Source organism: Equus quagga, unplaced genomic scaffold (assembly GCF_021613505.1).
Source record: "Equus quagga isolate Etosha38 unplaced genomic scaffold, UCLA_HA_Equagga_1.0 73442_RagTag, whole genome shotgun sequence".
NCBI classification, from domain to species: domain Eukaryota; kingdom Metazoa; phylum Chordata; class Mammalia; order Perissodactyla; family Equidae; genus Equus; species Equus quagga.
The window spans coordinates 13661074-13675385 of NW_025802777.1; the positions used below are offsets into that span (position 1 = coordinate 13661074).

General features: G+C 38.1%; 1 protein-coding gene across 2 annotated transcripts; it reads right to left on the reverse strand.

Moving 5' to 3' along the window:
* Positions 1-204: 204 nt before the first annotated feature.
* On the reverse strand, positions 205-11563 carry LOC124234230 (methyltransferase N6AMT1). 2 transcript variants are annotated; one of them, XM_046651471.1, is made up of 6 exons: positions 11373-11563; positions 9311-9397; positions 8489-8579; positions 4983-5066; positions 1288-1429; positions 205-349 (listed from the first exon to the last, which is right to left on the reverse strand). In XM_046651471.1, exons 1-6 carry the CDS (start codon positions 11546-11548, stop codon positions 222-224), a joined length of 708 nt encoding a protein of 235 aa, XP_046507427.1. In that variant the 5' UTR covers positions 11549-11563; the 3' UTR covers positions 205-221. The 2 variants fall into 2 exon arrangements, with proteins under 2 accessions (XP_046507427.1, XP_046507428.1); XM_046651472.1 differs by lacking the exon at positions 4983-5066.
* Positions 11564-14312: the final 2749 nt, after the last annotated feature.

Genomic DNA, 14312 nt, shown 5'->3' on the forward strand with positions numbered 1-14312 from the left:
ATAATATATAAAATGCAAATTATATACTTTATATATATATATATATATATATATTTTTTTTTTTTTTTTACTTGCACTTGTGCAAACATTTCTGTAGGCCTGATTCCTGGGTAAAAGGGAATGCCCTACCCTTTACCATTTTCTGTACCACAAATTTCTGACCATTTTACTTGTTAACCGAGAAATGACTTGAGCTTCAAATATGCGGAAAGCATTCAGCTTCAAGGAGCACCCCCTGTATGTGAGGACCTTGTGAACTTGAGGATAGAAAGGAGCTCTTGGCCTGCTTGCCTGGAAAGTGCAGTGGTCCCTTGTAGACCTTTCGTCTTCATTGTTTTCAGAATTTCTTCTAAAAGGAAAATTAAAACAAAAGGGAAAATCCAATTACGTCATTTGGTGAAGTGTGTATGATCACTAACAGTTTAACAATTCTGTTCATCTGAACAAACAATGTATACCATGTGAATATCTACTGAAGTGAACTTGGACTTCAGATAGATGAGAGCACTCTGGATTTTCAAGGTGTTGCTGAGAATTCTAATCGGACTGAAAGCTGTGGTAGCCTACTCTAGACTTAATGGAAACATTACTCATACTTGTCACTACATTCAATGATTATTTTTTAGTTACTCGGCTCCAATTTCTGCTCTATATCCTTCCTTTTGGATGAAAAATGTCAATGGGGATATGGGCAGACCATCTAATGACATTGCAAAGTGGTAGCACATTGAGTAGCTTATTTCTTTCAGCAGTATTGAACAAAAGCAAAATTTTCTTCTTGTAAACAAATAACACTAAAAAGACTGAACTAAGAAAACCAAAAAAACCCCTAGTAATCAGGGCGTGATGTGAGGGGCTGAGGATCCAAGGTAGAAGATAACACTTCTACCTACCATGAAGTTTCACGATAAAACTTCGGATGAACTCAGGAATATATAGCAGAACTGTCAAGGGCATGAAGGCTAGAAGGTGGAGACAATATTCACAATATTGAGGGTGAGGTGTTAGAGATGAAGACATTACTGATTTTGTATTTGAACATTACTTTAAGAATTAGGGAGAAAACTCCTCCTGCCACCCCTCAAAAGACGGTACTTTTTAAAACCAGAAAAATCTACCTCTCAAAAATCTCTCTCCTCTTTCAACATGAATGTTATGTCTGTATTAGCCATTGTCAGTGATTATATTCATTAATATTCCAGGTTACTTTATAAATTATAGCCTTTGATATCATTAACTTTGGTTTCAGCAATGTACATGGTTGAAAGATCAACTGGTCTGAATTACCTGGATTGTTTTCTTTAATGGTAACTAAATAGAATAATCCTCTTGGTGAAAGGAGATCTGGAACCAGCGGAAAGAACCTGTCCATGACTTCTCGACCATTTCTGCCACCAGCCCAGGCTGCCTCTATTCCGTGACTTCCTACCTGTGACCAATTAGAAAGATTTTGTTTTGACTTAAGTCAAATTACACTGAGAATCACAAACTGAACCTTTTTGACAAGTAACATTCAGCAAACAAGTGTATATCTTATCCTTTACTGCTGATGAAGGGGCAGTAAGGTTGAATCTGAGCCCCACCATTCCCTAGCATGTGTGATCTTCTGTAAGTTTGTCATCTTTGTGAATTAGTTTCCTCCCTTATCTGTAAAATTAGAAAACAATAGTTTAATTTGTAAAATTAGAAAAATGATAAAAAATTGCTTTTGTCCACTGTTAGGAATAAATGAAGGAGTATATTTAAAGTTTGAGAACAGTGCCCTGCACATATTAAGGGCTTAATAATAGCTGTTACTATTAATACAATGCCTAAACTAGAAGGGAGAACTTGTAGCATACGAGATCTCCTTTGCAGAAGCAAAGTTTCAAAGGCCCCAGCGCATCTGGCAGTCTACTAGATTATGGTATGAACCACAGAGACCTTTCTCAGGAACCTGTGTGTTACATAAAGCGCACTGAAGCACTTTTTCCTATGATCTAATTATGTCGTAGAAACAAAACCCCAGAGAGTTTATATAGCATTAAAAATCTTTAGATCCTTACCATTATATATTGTTTTTAAAACTAAAGAATATTTTGGAAAAAAATCACTCAAAAACTACTTTAACCCTAACACAATTATTTTCTATTTTATTTCCTTCAAAATGGTTTTTGTCCATATTTTAGTTTAAATTATTTACATACAATGGTGCCTTCTGCTCTTATTCATTCAACATGGCATATGTTTCACTATGAAAAATAATCTCTTTATACCTATAACCATGTATATATATAATTTTACAAATAAGAGAAATATGTTCATACACCTGCTTCAGAAAAACTATACTTCTCCCTTTTACTGTTTTGCTTGTCTGCCCCTCCCCCATCTTCTACACACACACACACACACACACACACAGTTTTTCTTCTTGTCCATGTTTTACAAAGACAGGATTCTATTCTACATTCTTACCTGTATCTTGCTTTTCTCACTCAACAACACTTTATGGAAATCTCTTCAAGTGATCAGGTATAGTAGTAATTTCCTCTTTTAATGGCTGCATAATATTTTACAGTGGACACCTATCATATCTTATTCAGCTATTAATAGGCATTCACTGTGTCCATTTGCTTACTTGTTTGCATCTAATTTAAATTACTCTCATATCTATCTTAAGCTTCACAATACAATTTTCCAGAGTTAATCACATTAGGGAATTTATCAGTTCCTCTGTTTCTTTGTTGGCCTTTCCTCCTGGAGCCTTCCCTTTCCTGGCATTCCTAGAATGCCCTCTTTTTCTGGGACTCATGTCTTCCTTTTCCTTGGTTTACTCCCTTATTTTGGTAGAGCCCATTCTCTGGATGTTTTACCAGGTAAAGTGGTCTGTGGACAGAGTGCATGGTGATGACAGCCTTTGCCAAGTCTGTCTCCCATCATTCTGTTCCAGTATGGACTAGGACCCCTCTGTGCTGGACCCTGTTTAGATGCCTCCCCAGGGATGCTCAGCTGGGTTTATCTGCTTGCACTAGAAATGACCCTCCGGGAAGATCTCCTGGCACCAGCCACATTCTTACAGGCACAGAGGAGACTCTCCGTCTTCACAGAGAGGAGTCATGTTTGGTGGTTTGCTGCCTTCCTGACCTGGGCCTTGCTATGCCTGCTCCTGATCCTTGATAGGTCACAGGCACAAACCAACAGGATGTGACCCCATGTTTCTGGATATTCTAGTAACTGCAGCCACAGTCTTTTATATGCACAAACTCCTATTATTTGTATATTCTGTCTCCTGGATCTCACCTCTAAGTCTCTTGTCTGTTAACTTCATGATTTCCTTCTTTTTATCTTCATGCTCTGGGCACTGAAATATTTCTTTCACCTGGTTTCCAGACCACTGATTCAGATCTTAACAAAAGACCACATCCTCTTCTAATTCATTTCCTAATGTTTTACTTTGTAAAACATATTTTTAAGCTCTAGGATACGGGCCGGCCCAGTGGCGCAGTGGTTAAGTTCGCATGTTCTGCTTCGGTAGCCTGGGGTTTGCCGGTTGGGATCCCAGGTATGGACATGGCACCGCTTGGCAAGCCATGCTATGGTAGGCATCCCACATATAAAGTTAAGGAAGATGGGCACGGATCTTAGCTCAGGGCCAGTCTTCCTCAGCAAAAAGAGGAGGATTGGCAGATGTTACCTCAGGGCTAATCTTCCTCAAAAAAAAAAAAAATATATATATATATAAGCTCTAGGAAATCTTTGCTGTGCTGCAGTCTCCAGCTAATTGCTCACCTCATGGAAATTATGACACTAGCTCTCTCTGTTGGGACTGTAACAGAGCCCAGGGCATTGCCTATGCTCAATCATCTCTATGCCCTAGCAGCTGTATGGCTCAGGAGAAGCAAGCGCATAGTAGGCGGAATGTGGGCGAAAGGAAGCCCATTCATGTCCCCACGTTCCCAGAATCTCCTCTTTATTCACTAGACTTTCCAGTAGTAGACCTGATAGACCACGATTTACTTAAGAGTTTCTCTTCTGTTACATATATGGGTTCATATTATTTGCCATCATAAATAAAGATGTAATAAACATATTTTTGTGAATTTCAACTTTTATTCTATTGGTGATTTTCTTAAATTAGATCTCAAGGACTGAGATTATTGGGCTGCAACATTTCTATCACCCTTGATACTTATTCTCATAGTCCTTTCCTAAAGAGTTTTATTAAGTTGCATTTCCCTCAACTGCTGTTCACCTTATGACAATGACTTTCCTTCTCATATGAGTTCATATGTCAGCAGAGCAAGTTTCTTAGTTGCTTAATTGCCATCAATATTAATAGCAGCTATACAGACCTCTTCCATCCTGGCAGAGGTAAGTGCAGTATTTATCATCCTTGCCAGAGAAAGATCATCAATGAATAAAGTAGGTACATAATTCAAAGGAAAGCTAACCTCAGTCCATTATTAAACTTTGTCTGCCTTGAAAATTCTCTCTTTAAATTGGGAAATGGTTAATATGACTTATCCCTTCACTAGTGAGATTTTTAAAATCATATATTTCAAGATTACTTCTTTTCCCTACCTGAAATGAGAATTGGTTCCCCACCCCAAACTTCCCTAATAATACCTGTGAAAGGGGGAAACCTGAGACTTTCAGAAAGAGTTCCCATGTGAATTTAAGGTTGATTAACAATATTTTGTTTTGCAAATTTGTCATTCGTGATAAAGGATACACACACACACACACACACACATGAATTTAAACACCATGGCCTGATCTGGATGGGATTTTTAAGGATGAATATGGGTCACAGTTTGTATTTCCATTAGTTTTAGGTTCTTTTCCTATGTCTACCGATAGTACCCCTTATTGACCATTAGAAGTAAAATCAGAGCAGTCTGTGTTAATTGGCAGCTGACTGATGTCACATGATTACGTCTATTTGATTTTAGAGAGAAAATAGCTGAAAATATTAGCAATTAAAGATCTGTTGTAAGATTTACCTCTTCAGGTGGAGTCACTACATAGGGAGGATTAAACACCAAAAGATCAACGTTTCCCTTCAATCTTGGTAGCAAGCCTTTGACCTAAATGTTCAACAGTCAGAATTTTAGGGCAGACTCACAATTAAATAGACAAATAAGTCTTTAAAAATACTCTCCCATGTTCTAGAAAAAAATGTGTAAGAAGGCCAAAACTGTAGATAGAAATAGACATAAATATTTTTACATTTTCATCCACACAAAAATTATACACATTTACCTAAAAATAAGGAAATTAAACTATTTATTAGAATGAACACAAAATGTTGCAGAAAGCCTCTGCTCCTCGACAGCTTATATGGTGACACTCTGGGTTCACTCTTAGAAGATAAAATAAGTCAGAGGCAAGCTTCCCTGTGTTCTATGTAGATTTGTACACAACTCTAAAGTTATAGCTGCTAACTTAAAGATTTATTTTCTATAAGCAAGAGAAATATTTTATGAAATGATAGAAAACATCAGAAGGTGGACTTTTTTTTTTGCTTTCTATGTCTTTAATTACTCATAAATTTACTGACTGAAACAATTAGATATCAAAGAAAGAAAGGACTGAAAATGGTGGGAAGAGATACTGGAAACATCAGTTGGCGTTTTATAAATCTTTAAACTGGGTACAATTTTCTATGGAACAAAGAAAGTGTCATTTTAAAGAAAGTGCATTTAGGGCTAAAGTATTCCTCTGACTGAATTAAATAAGTATTTAAAGAATCATGTCTGATCATGTCATCCTGTATCTTCACAGGCACAGGAAAGTAAAAATATGGTATCTGTTGAGTTCTCACCCCTAAAGCCATTTCCTTCAATTATCACTGTGTACTGACTCTTAGCCATGACTTCTGAGCCTGTTTCTTGAGATGGACTAACTGCAGTACCTCAAGGTAGTGTCCAGAGTGCTAGTTATTTTATTATCATTCTCGCCATGTTTCCCATATATGCACAGGTTACTACCATTATTTACTGGATATTTTTCCTTATTTTTAATCTTAATTTTTTGATGAGGAAGATTCATCCTGAGCTAACATCTGTTGCCAATCTTCCTCTTTTTTTGCTTGAGGAAGATTGTCCCTGAGCTAATATCTGGGCCAATCTTCCTCTATTTTGTATGTGGGTCACTGTCACAACATGCTGACAAGTGGTGTAGCTCCGTGCCTGGGATCCAAACCAGCAAATCTAGGCTGCTGAAGCAGAGTGCACCAAACGTAACCACTACACCAAGGGGCCAGCCCCCTGGATATTTTTCTTTAAATGGACCTTTTTTGGTTAAATAAATTTGCTGTAAAAGAAGACTTACATTACGTTTCCATTAATGGAAAATCAGTACTGCTTCCTGGAAATAGAAATGACCACGAGAATAAATGCAATAAAAATGAAAGTGTGTTATTGTTATAGTTACTGTTGCCAGTCTAAGAGTGACCTAGGCCTGCTCTCTCTTTGTTAAAGGGGCATTTGTAAGTGCTTAAAAGGTGTTAAAGAACGGCACCAAACTAAGACCTCCTCCTAGAGGAATCAGAATGGCTGAAAGAGAATTAAAGAGAGAACAGCTTTTATATCATGGGATTCCAAGTTATTTTAATACTCAGTCATACTATCTAAGTAGTGGGCACATCACTGAGCTACTTACATACATTGTGAAACAAGCCTGAGAATTCCATTTTATCCAGGTTTCTAAAAGCAATCCCATCTACAGCATCTTAATAAGCCAGTTACCTGTGCAGTTCAGGGAGAACACATGAATAGTAGCTTTGAAGGGACATTACAGAGGTAAGTTTTCTTCACTATTCATTTAAAAAGAGAAAAGAGAATCATTTGGGGGAAGTAATTCAGGTGTATCTTTGTCTGTAAGTAGAAAGATGACTAGTCACTCTGCTGTTACCTTCTAGTAATGATGTTGGAAAGTGAGGAAATACATGTGAAACAACCAAAAGCTTTGTTTTCAATTCCATAAAGAATTTAAGTTTCTTAAATTGTTAAAAAAGTCCAAAGTGTAATTTTCCACAAATGCTGAGTAAGGAAACTAGAAAAGAATTTGCTTTGTAGCTATTTATGATGGTCCTAAGGTACTATATACTAGTAATCGTTGTAGTGCTGGATTTTAAATAAAGGGAAAAATTGATATTAAAAATATAGAAAATTATGAAGTTAAAAAGAAAATGGATTTACATAAGAAAGTCACTGTGGGCTACCTATAAAGTCTAATTACAGGTATCCCTCACCCATCCATATTCAGCTTCTGGATAGTCCCAGAGCACTAGAAGATTTCTAAGAATTGAGAAGTAAGCAAAAAAGGCCTCTGACAAGACATTTTAAATCCATCCAGCAAAACGCACTTTATTCATGCAAGAGGCACATAATATTCAGAGCCCTTTAACTCTTAGTTTAAATAGAAGTCTACCTAAATTAATCTAGTTTTTAACAGCAGAAAAATTTCTAGTAATACATAAAGAATTTCTTACATCTTTGGCTTAATTCCTTCTAAGCTTCAAAATCATTTTTGGGTTTAAAAAAGAGAAATGCTAACTAGCCTTATCAGTAAGAGAATAATACAGGTCAAGAAGCACAGAAAGCATTTTATATTTCTTAGGCCCACCTGGTACATGCTATTATATTTCCTTATAAAAAGGCATTTCACATTTGTAATTAAAAAAATTCCAAAATTATCTAAGTTTTACTAATATAATCTACAGTATTGAAAGAACTGCACCTGAAAAACGGATGATGTGTTAGTTAAAATAGAACGATGCTTCTGCAGTTGTTATCTGCTTTCACCTGTGCAGGAGCCCTGTCCCCTCTCCTCTGATTACATCTCCTTGACTTTGACTGGGGAAGCTCTACCTCCGCTCATTCTCAATCCAAGTGGCTGGGTGGGGCGCATCGAAATCCAGCTGCCGGGGTGGGACTATGCCTCAGGCCTAAGCCAATCACGTCCCTATTCTAATCCCCCCTGACCACGTATGACACTGAGAGAGAGGCACACGACCCAAGTGGATACAAACGATACTCATTCTGGGGATTCTGCTAGAGTAACTGAATAGAAAGGGTATCTTTCTGTGGGAGGTTGCTGAGAAATAAGACAGAGACATGCAAACATCTTGATATCATGAAGGGAAAGACTGCCTAGGCATAGAGCCACCAGAGAGAAGTTCAGAGCTAAGAAAAAGATGCCAGTAACATCATTTGAATTCCTGGAGCCAGCTGTGCGTGAAGCCAGCCACTCTTTTTATTTCAGTTTGAACTGGACTATCGTTTCTGATCAAAACATGCCTGATCTACAAAAACTAATGGAAAGTCCCTTTGAATTGTGAAAAGATGGATCATGTCAGTTAAGAATTTGTAAATTATGTGGTATACTGTTTAGTGGGTTAACAGCTAATTCATTAATCACTTAAGTTTCTTTGACCTAAATCATCTTGATCTTAACTTATTTGAAAAGGAAATGAATTATTATTGGACAAGGATTAATAGCTCACCAAATCTGTAATTACTGGTTGAATGTGGACACTGTTACAGCGGGCTGTCTCCAGGGTGCAGGCTGCTGCCTCAGGGTTGATATCAGTGCACCTGTAAACAGAAAAGAAAACTATAGCCCATGTCTATAATACCAGCCTGTTACTAAAATTCAGGGAATGTTCCATTCCTTTTATATAAAGCAGATTTAGAAAAAAAATTAGAAGGCTTTAACAATGGCAAATAGAAATAGGACAAATATTTGTTATATTGATGAAAAAGATTAATGTAATATTCAAGAGTAGAATACACCTACACACACATCTGAAGTAATTTACCAGGTTATGAATCCAGCAACGGAATACTACGCAACCACCAAAATGAAACTTAAAAGGAAGTTTTGAAAGGAAAATGCTCATGATACAATGCTAAATGAAAAACATAGGAAATGAAAATAGGGGAAACACACTTGGACTGTGTGTGGTAAAATTTATAGGAGATTTTTATTTTCTTCTTTATACTTTCTATATTCTCAAATTTTCTAAAAAAAATTTTAGTAACTTTTTTCTGATAACCAAATTATTTACCCGAACAAAAGTTCAAATTTAGAGATGTCTTACAATTATTATGCTGCGTTTATAATTATGTAGTATGATGGAACAGTTTTGAACATACAGTTATAACTTTTAAGGAAGCATAATTTGCAATGTGAGTCCTTACTATACTTAAATAGACACTATCAGATACATATTATTTACTTACGAAAATGCCTTCATTCAAGCAATCATACCCACAGCCAATCTCTTAGTGGAAGACGTGGATGAATTTCATATACTTACACTTACATGTACAAGGCTTGAGGACCTATCATAGAGGCTAGGAATGCAGATACCACTCCAGACCCTGATCCTACTTCAAGGCATATTTCCACTCTAAAAAAACAAAATAAAATAAATATTAGTACAGCAGGATTAAAATATACATCACAAAAAACTCATGCTACTTTTAATGTCTATTTCTCCAGCATCATCCTTCGCCTGTAAATATATGGAAATAGAAATTTACAAATAAGCTAATTTCCAACAACCATGTCATGCTCATTTAATATTGCATAACTCAAAATTGTTAAAATTTTTGGTGTATAATTTAAGTCTGTAAAATATTAACATAATAGATGGCTTTCAGTGAATTTCTATAAAACACTACACAAAAACTATGGAATGCTAACTTAGGGTTGAAAATATTAATATGAAACACATCAGCCCTTTCCACAAGGAGCTCCTAGTTTAGCATTTCCTACAATGATGGTTAGTATTATTAAAATATTTATGAGTGATGTTTCTCTATCATTTTAAAGTAATTCATAAATCCATCAGCACACCCTAGGGGAAAAACAGTTCCCCCAATCTACTGATGACAAATTTACAGCAAAGAAATTCCTTAATTTTTACAGCTATATACTGAATTGGGAAAATACCCAAATGTCTGATCTTATAATAATCTTAAGAATGCTATTGAATATAATAAATTCATTCTACTGTATTTTGTCCTTCAATTAAATTTATGTCCTTGCCTATAATCTTATATATGCATGAAAAGGACCAATTATCCCCATTACAGAAATAGGTTTGATAGGATTTAGCAGCCTCTCTAGCACCTAATATCCCAACTACTCACAACAAACTCTCAGGGTTTCTCACTTTTGGAACTAGTCTACACATCCGACAAGCTTTATCATGCTGTAGAAGGCTTGGTTGAATCCTACCAGGTGGCTTCTATTTGAAAATAACTATCATGGTCTCATAAATGATTAGAATTCCAAGACCAGAAATATCCAAGACTTTATAACAAAATCAGCTCCTTTTACAGCATACTTTGCAATGCAATCTGTGCTTGTAAACCTTTCTGGGATATCTTGAGAATAAAAGATAAGTTATAAAACAGTTCTGTTCCACTCTATTTTCCAGTAAATCCAAAAGTTCCATCGTTTACAATGAAACACTAGTTTAATAAGAGTTGGGACATCTTATACATGGAAAAATCCGACCAAGTTTAAGAGGGATAAATAAACACAATATACATCTTTGAAGGCTGACAGCTGTTTGTTTCATCCTGAGAAAACCCATTTCAAGTCTTGATCTCCAAATAAATCTAATTACCCAAATTCCTGTTATTAAAAAAGTTACACGGAGGTGCTCATTTTTTATGTAATTTGAAATTCACAGCAAGCATTTCAACAAGTTAATTTTAACATAAGGTGCTAGAGATTACTAGTCGTATTTAACTATTTAAATTTTTTACAATTACATGAAAAATTCGGTTCCTCTGTCGCACCAGCCACATTTCAAGTGCTCAGTAGCCGTATGTGGCTAACGGCTGTCGCTGCAGAGCTGGGTAAGCTATTCACTGGGTTCAAATATACTTCCCCACCGCCGTGTCTCACCACCTCCTTTCTGCCTTGTGCCCTTCTGTTGCTTGAGCGCTTTTACGTATTGAGTAAATTAATAATGCCACGCGGCCTCAATATTGACTAAAAACTTTAATGTTAATAAGCAGCAATGGTTTCCGATATTTTGTTTTTGGATGTGTTACAACATCGCTACTCTCGGGCACGTGTTCCTCAGAGTAAACAGTTGGAAGGAAAAAGATACATCCTGGCTTGGGAAGGAGGCATGAAGCCCCTGAGACGAAACCACCATGTTGGCAAGGGTAGGCAGATGCCTGGCACACTCATTCCGTGTAACTACAGGAAAACCGTGAGTCACAGCGTTCTGGTGTCGCATGTCGCGAAGTGGGCCGACCCCGCCTCCTCTCCGGGAGGGCGGCGCCAGTCCTTTCCTCGGCGCTCCGCTGCCACCGCTCGAGGACCCTCGCCCCCTCCCGCAGGGACCCTCACCCTCCTCGCACCCCGTGAACTCGGCCGCCGCCGCCTCGAGTGCGTCCAGCAGCAGGAACGTGTCCTCCGCGGGCTCGTACACGTCGCTGAAGGCGCCGCGGCCCACGTGCCCATGCAGTGGCGTGGGGAGTCCAAGCGCCGCCATCTTTCTTTCTCCGCCCCACGCGCACGCACTCAAAGCGCGCATGCGTAAGTGCGCGAGCGCAGGCCGGGCAGTGGGGGCGGGGCGCTGGAGGCGGAGAGTCGCCTCCGGACTTGCTGCTGACAAGTTTGTCGGTAGATGCTGTTGGGATTTCTAAGCAGACGGTTGCATGGTAATCTGCGATAGTGACATTTGCTTTCTTCTTTAGAATATTAAAGTTTGTTAGATTAGAGGGCATCCTGTTGTTTCTAAGGGGAATTTTTTTTGTTGTAGATTTAGAAGTTTTTTCTATTCCTAGTTTGCAAAGATTTGCAAAAATACATAATGCTTACTAAACTTTTTCTTTTTTTATATCAACTGAACTTTAAGTTTTGAGATTAAGATTTCTTTTCGTTTAAGTTTTTACTGTAGTATATTACAAAAATTGCCTTCCTGATGTTGGCTCACGAAAGCACTCGTTTTATAAATCTCACTCAAGCAAGATGATGCGTTTTTCTTTTAATATACTGCTGAATTTGGAATGCTAATAATCTAGCTCTGTTTTGTATCATTTCCTTAATATGTCTTTGTCCTTTCACTGTCATTCTTTCATCCTTAAACGTTGAAACACACATTTTCTCATGGTGTTCCTATTGATCAGCATCATATCCTCTTTTAATAAAGGTAAAAATTCTGACATACTTTCACTTCTGCTTTTTCCAGTGTCTCCCAACCCCAGCTCCCATGTAGAGATCACCTGAGAGTTTAGATGATACTTTTTGATTTTTTAAAACAGCTAACAGTGATTTGAATTTAACTGTTTTGCTGGCTCTCTGATCCTTATATCTGTAGTGTCCTATATTTTTCCCTAGGACTCATATTTAGCTAGAATACATTCTTTACTAATAATTATTGATGGTAATATCCCAAAGATCTTTATTTCACTATTCAACCTAAGAAATTGTTTGTTATGTAAAGAATTCTAGGTTGAGAATCACTTTCCCTTAGAATTTTTTTTTTTTTTTTTTGAGGAAGATTAGCCCTGAGCTAACTACTGCCAGTGCTCCTCTTTTTGCTGAGGAAGCCTGGCCCTCAGCTAACATCCGTGCCCATCTTCCTCTGCTTTATATGTGGGGCACCTACCACAGCATGACCTTTGCCAGGCGGTGCCATGTCCGCTCCCGGGATCCGAACCAGCGAACCCCAGGCCTCTGAGAAGCGGAACGTGCGTGGGAACTTAACCGCTGTGCCACCGGGCTGGCTCCTCCTTTAGAATTTTGAAAATATTTCTCCAGTGTCTTCCTAATATTCAGCACTGTGATGAGACGTAATGCCAGTTTGAGTCTTATTCCTTTGTAGATAAGTTAATTTTTGATTCGGGAAGTGTTTATTTTTGGCTTTCTGAAAGTCTCAAGGTAGAAGACGCATTTGTGTATGTATACCTATATGTGTGATGGTTAATTTTGTGTCAGTTTGACCGCTATGGTGCCCAGATATTTGGTCAAACATTGTTCTGGATGTTTCTGTGAGAGTGTTTTTGGATGAGATTAACATTTAAATCAGTGGACTTAATTAAAGCAGATTGCTCTCCATAACGGAGGTGGGCTTCATCCAATCAGTTGAAGAGCTGAATAGAACAAAAGACTGACCCCCCCCAGAGCAAGAGGGAATTCTACACCAGATAACCTTTTGGCTTGAACTGCATCAGGTTTCTGGAGAACACTGACTAATACAATATGTATATATATTTTTCTTTTTGTCTTTTTGAATACTTGATGGACTCTTTCAGTACGATCAGTCTCTTTCATCAATTCTGGGGAATCTATTTCTGTGTTTTTCTATGATTTTCCCTCCCCTCTGTTCTCTGTTCTTATCTCCTGGAAATCCAGTCACATAGACGGAAACCGACCTAGCTGTCTTCAGCTCTTTTTGTTTTTCTTCTTTCTTTCTGTCTTAGATTGGGCTAACTGGAAACAGACTCTGAGGAGGGGAGCTGCATACGGGAAGTTTACTGCCAAAATTCTCTAGGAGATAATACCCGTGAGAGAGAGAGAATCAGGGTAGGGTAGAGGGAGAAGCTGCACTTTGATACACTTGCAACTAAGTCCTCAGCTGACCTTACAGGGAGCTCTGGAGCTGGGACGACCCTTCAGATAGTCCTGAATCCAAGCGAGCGACTTGATGTGCCTTTGGGGGGAGGACATAACCTTGGGCAGGGAGTTCTGTCTGAGGGCAATTCCTGGAAAGTTGGCTGTGAGCTGTCAACCGCCAACAAGTGGTGGAGTGACTGCCTCAGTCCCTAAATGGGGATCTGGATGGCACATCCAAAGCACCCACTACACCATCTCTTTGTCATTTTGAAGGAAATTTAGGCTTCCGGCTAGCATACCCTCTCTTCGGTTGAATATATTCTTTTTGGCTTATCTATTGAGATTTTATTTGGTAAGCATTTTTTTCCCTAGTACAGGGTTTTTAAAAATAATAATCTTTTGTTTCATGGATGCATTATCCATTCTCATCCCTCTGAGGTTTTCAATTATACTATTTTCAAAGTTTCCATTTGTTTGCTGTGTAAATTCTAATTTGTTTGGTGAAGTTTCTTTTGTTCGTTAAGTTGTGTGTTACTCTTTCATGGTGTTTGTTTAGTTCGGATGTTTAATTTCTGGTTGCAAGCCCATCTGTGTAGTTGAGGTTCTGTTAGCCTGTCTATGAAGGCAGTATGCACACCAGTCAGCCTCCAGGGGTTTTGGAAGAGTGGGTTTTGTACCACCAGGCAGGACATACCAGTAGCTTCTCTTAGGGAAGTGGAGCTCCCTACTCATCCTGAGCA

Excerpts from the sequence above, each read along its gene's own strand:
- LOC124234230 (XM_046651471.1), bottom strand. The coding sequence starts at position 11,548 with ATGCGCGCTTTGAGTGCGTGCGCGTGGGGCGGAGAAAGAAAGATGGCG. Across the intron at positions 8,580-9,310 it reads GGTCCTCAAGCCTTGTACAT|GTGCACTGATATCAACCCTG; the intron begins GTAAGTGTAAGT and ends TTCTGTTTACAG. Across the intron at positions 1,430-4,982 it reads TAGTGACTCCACCTGAAGAG|GTAGGAAGTCACGGAATAGA; the intron begins GTAAATCTTACA and ends AATTGGTCACAG.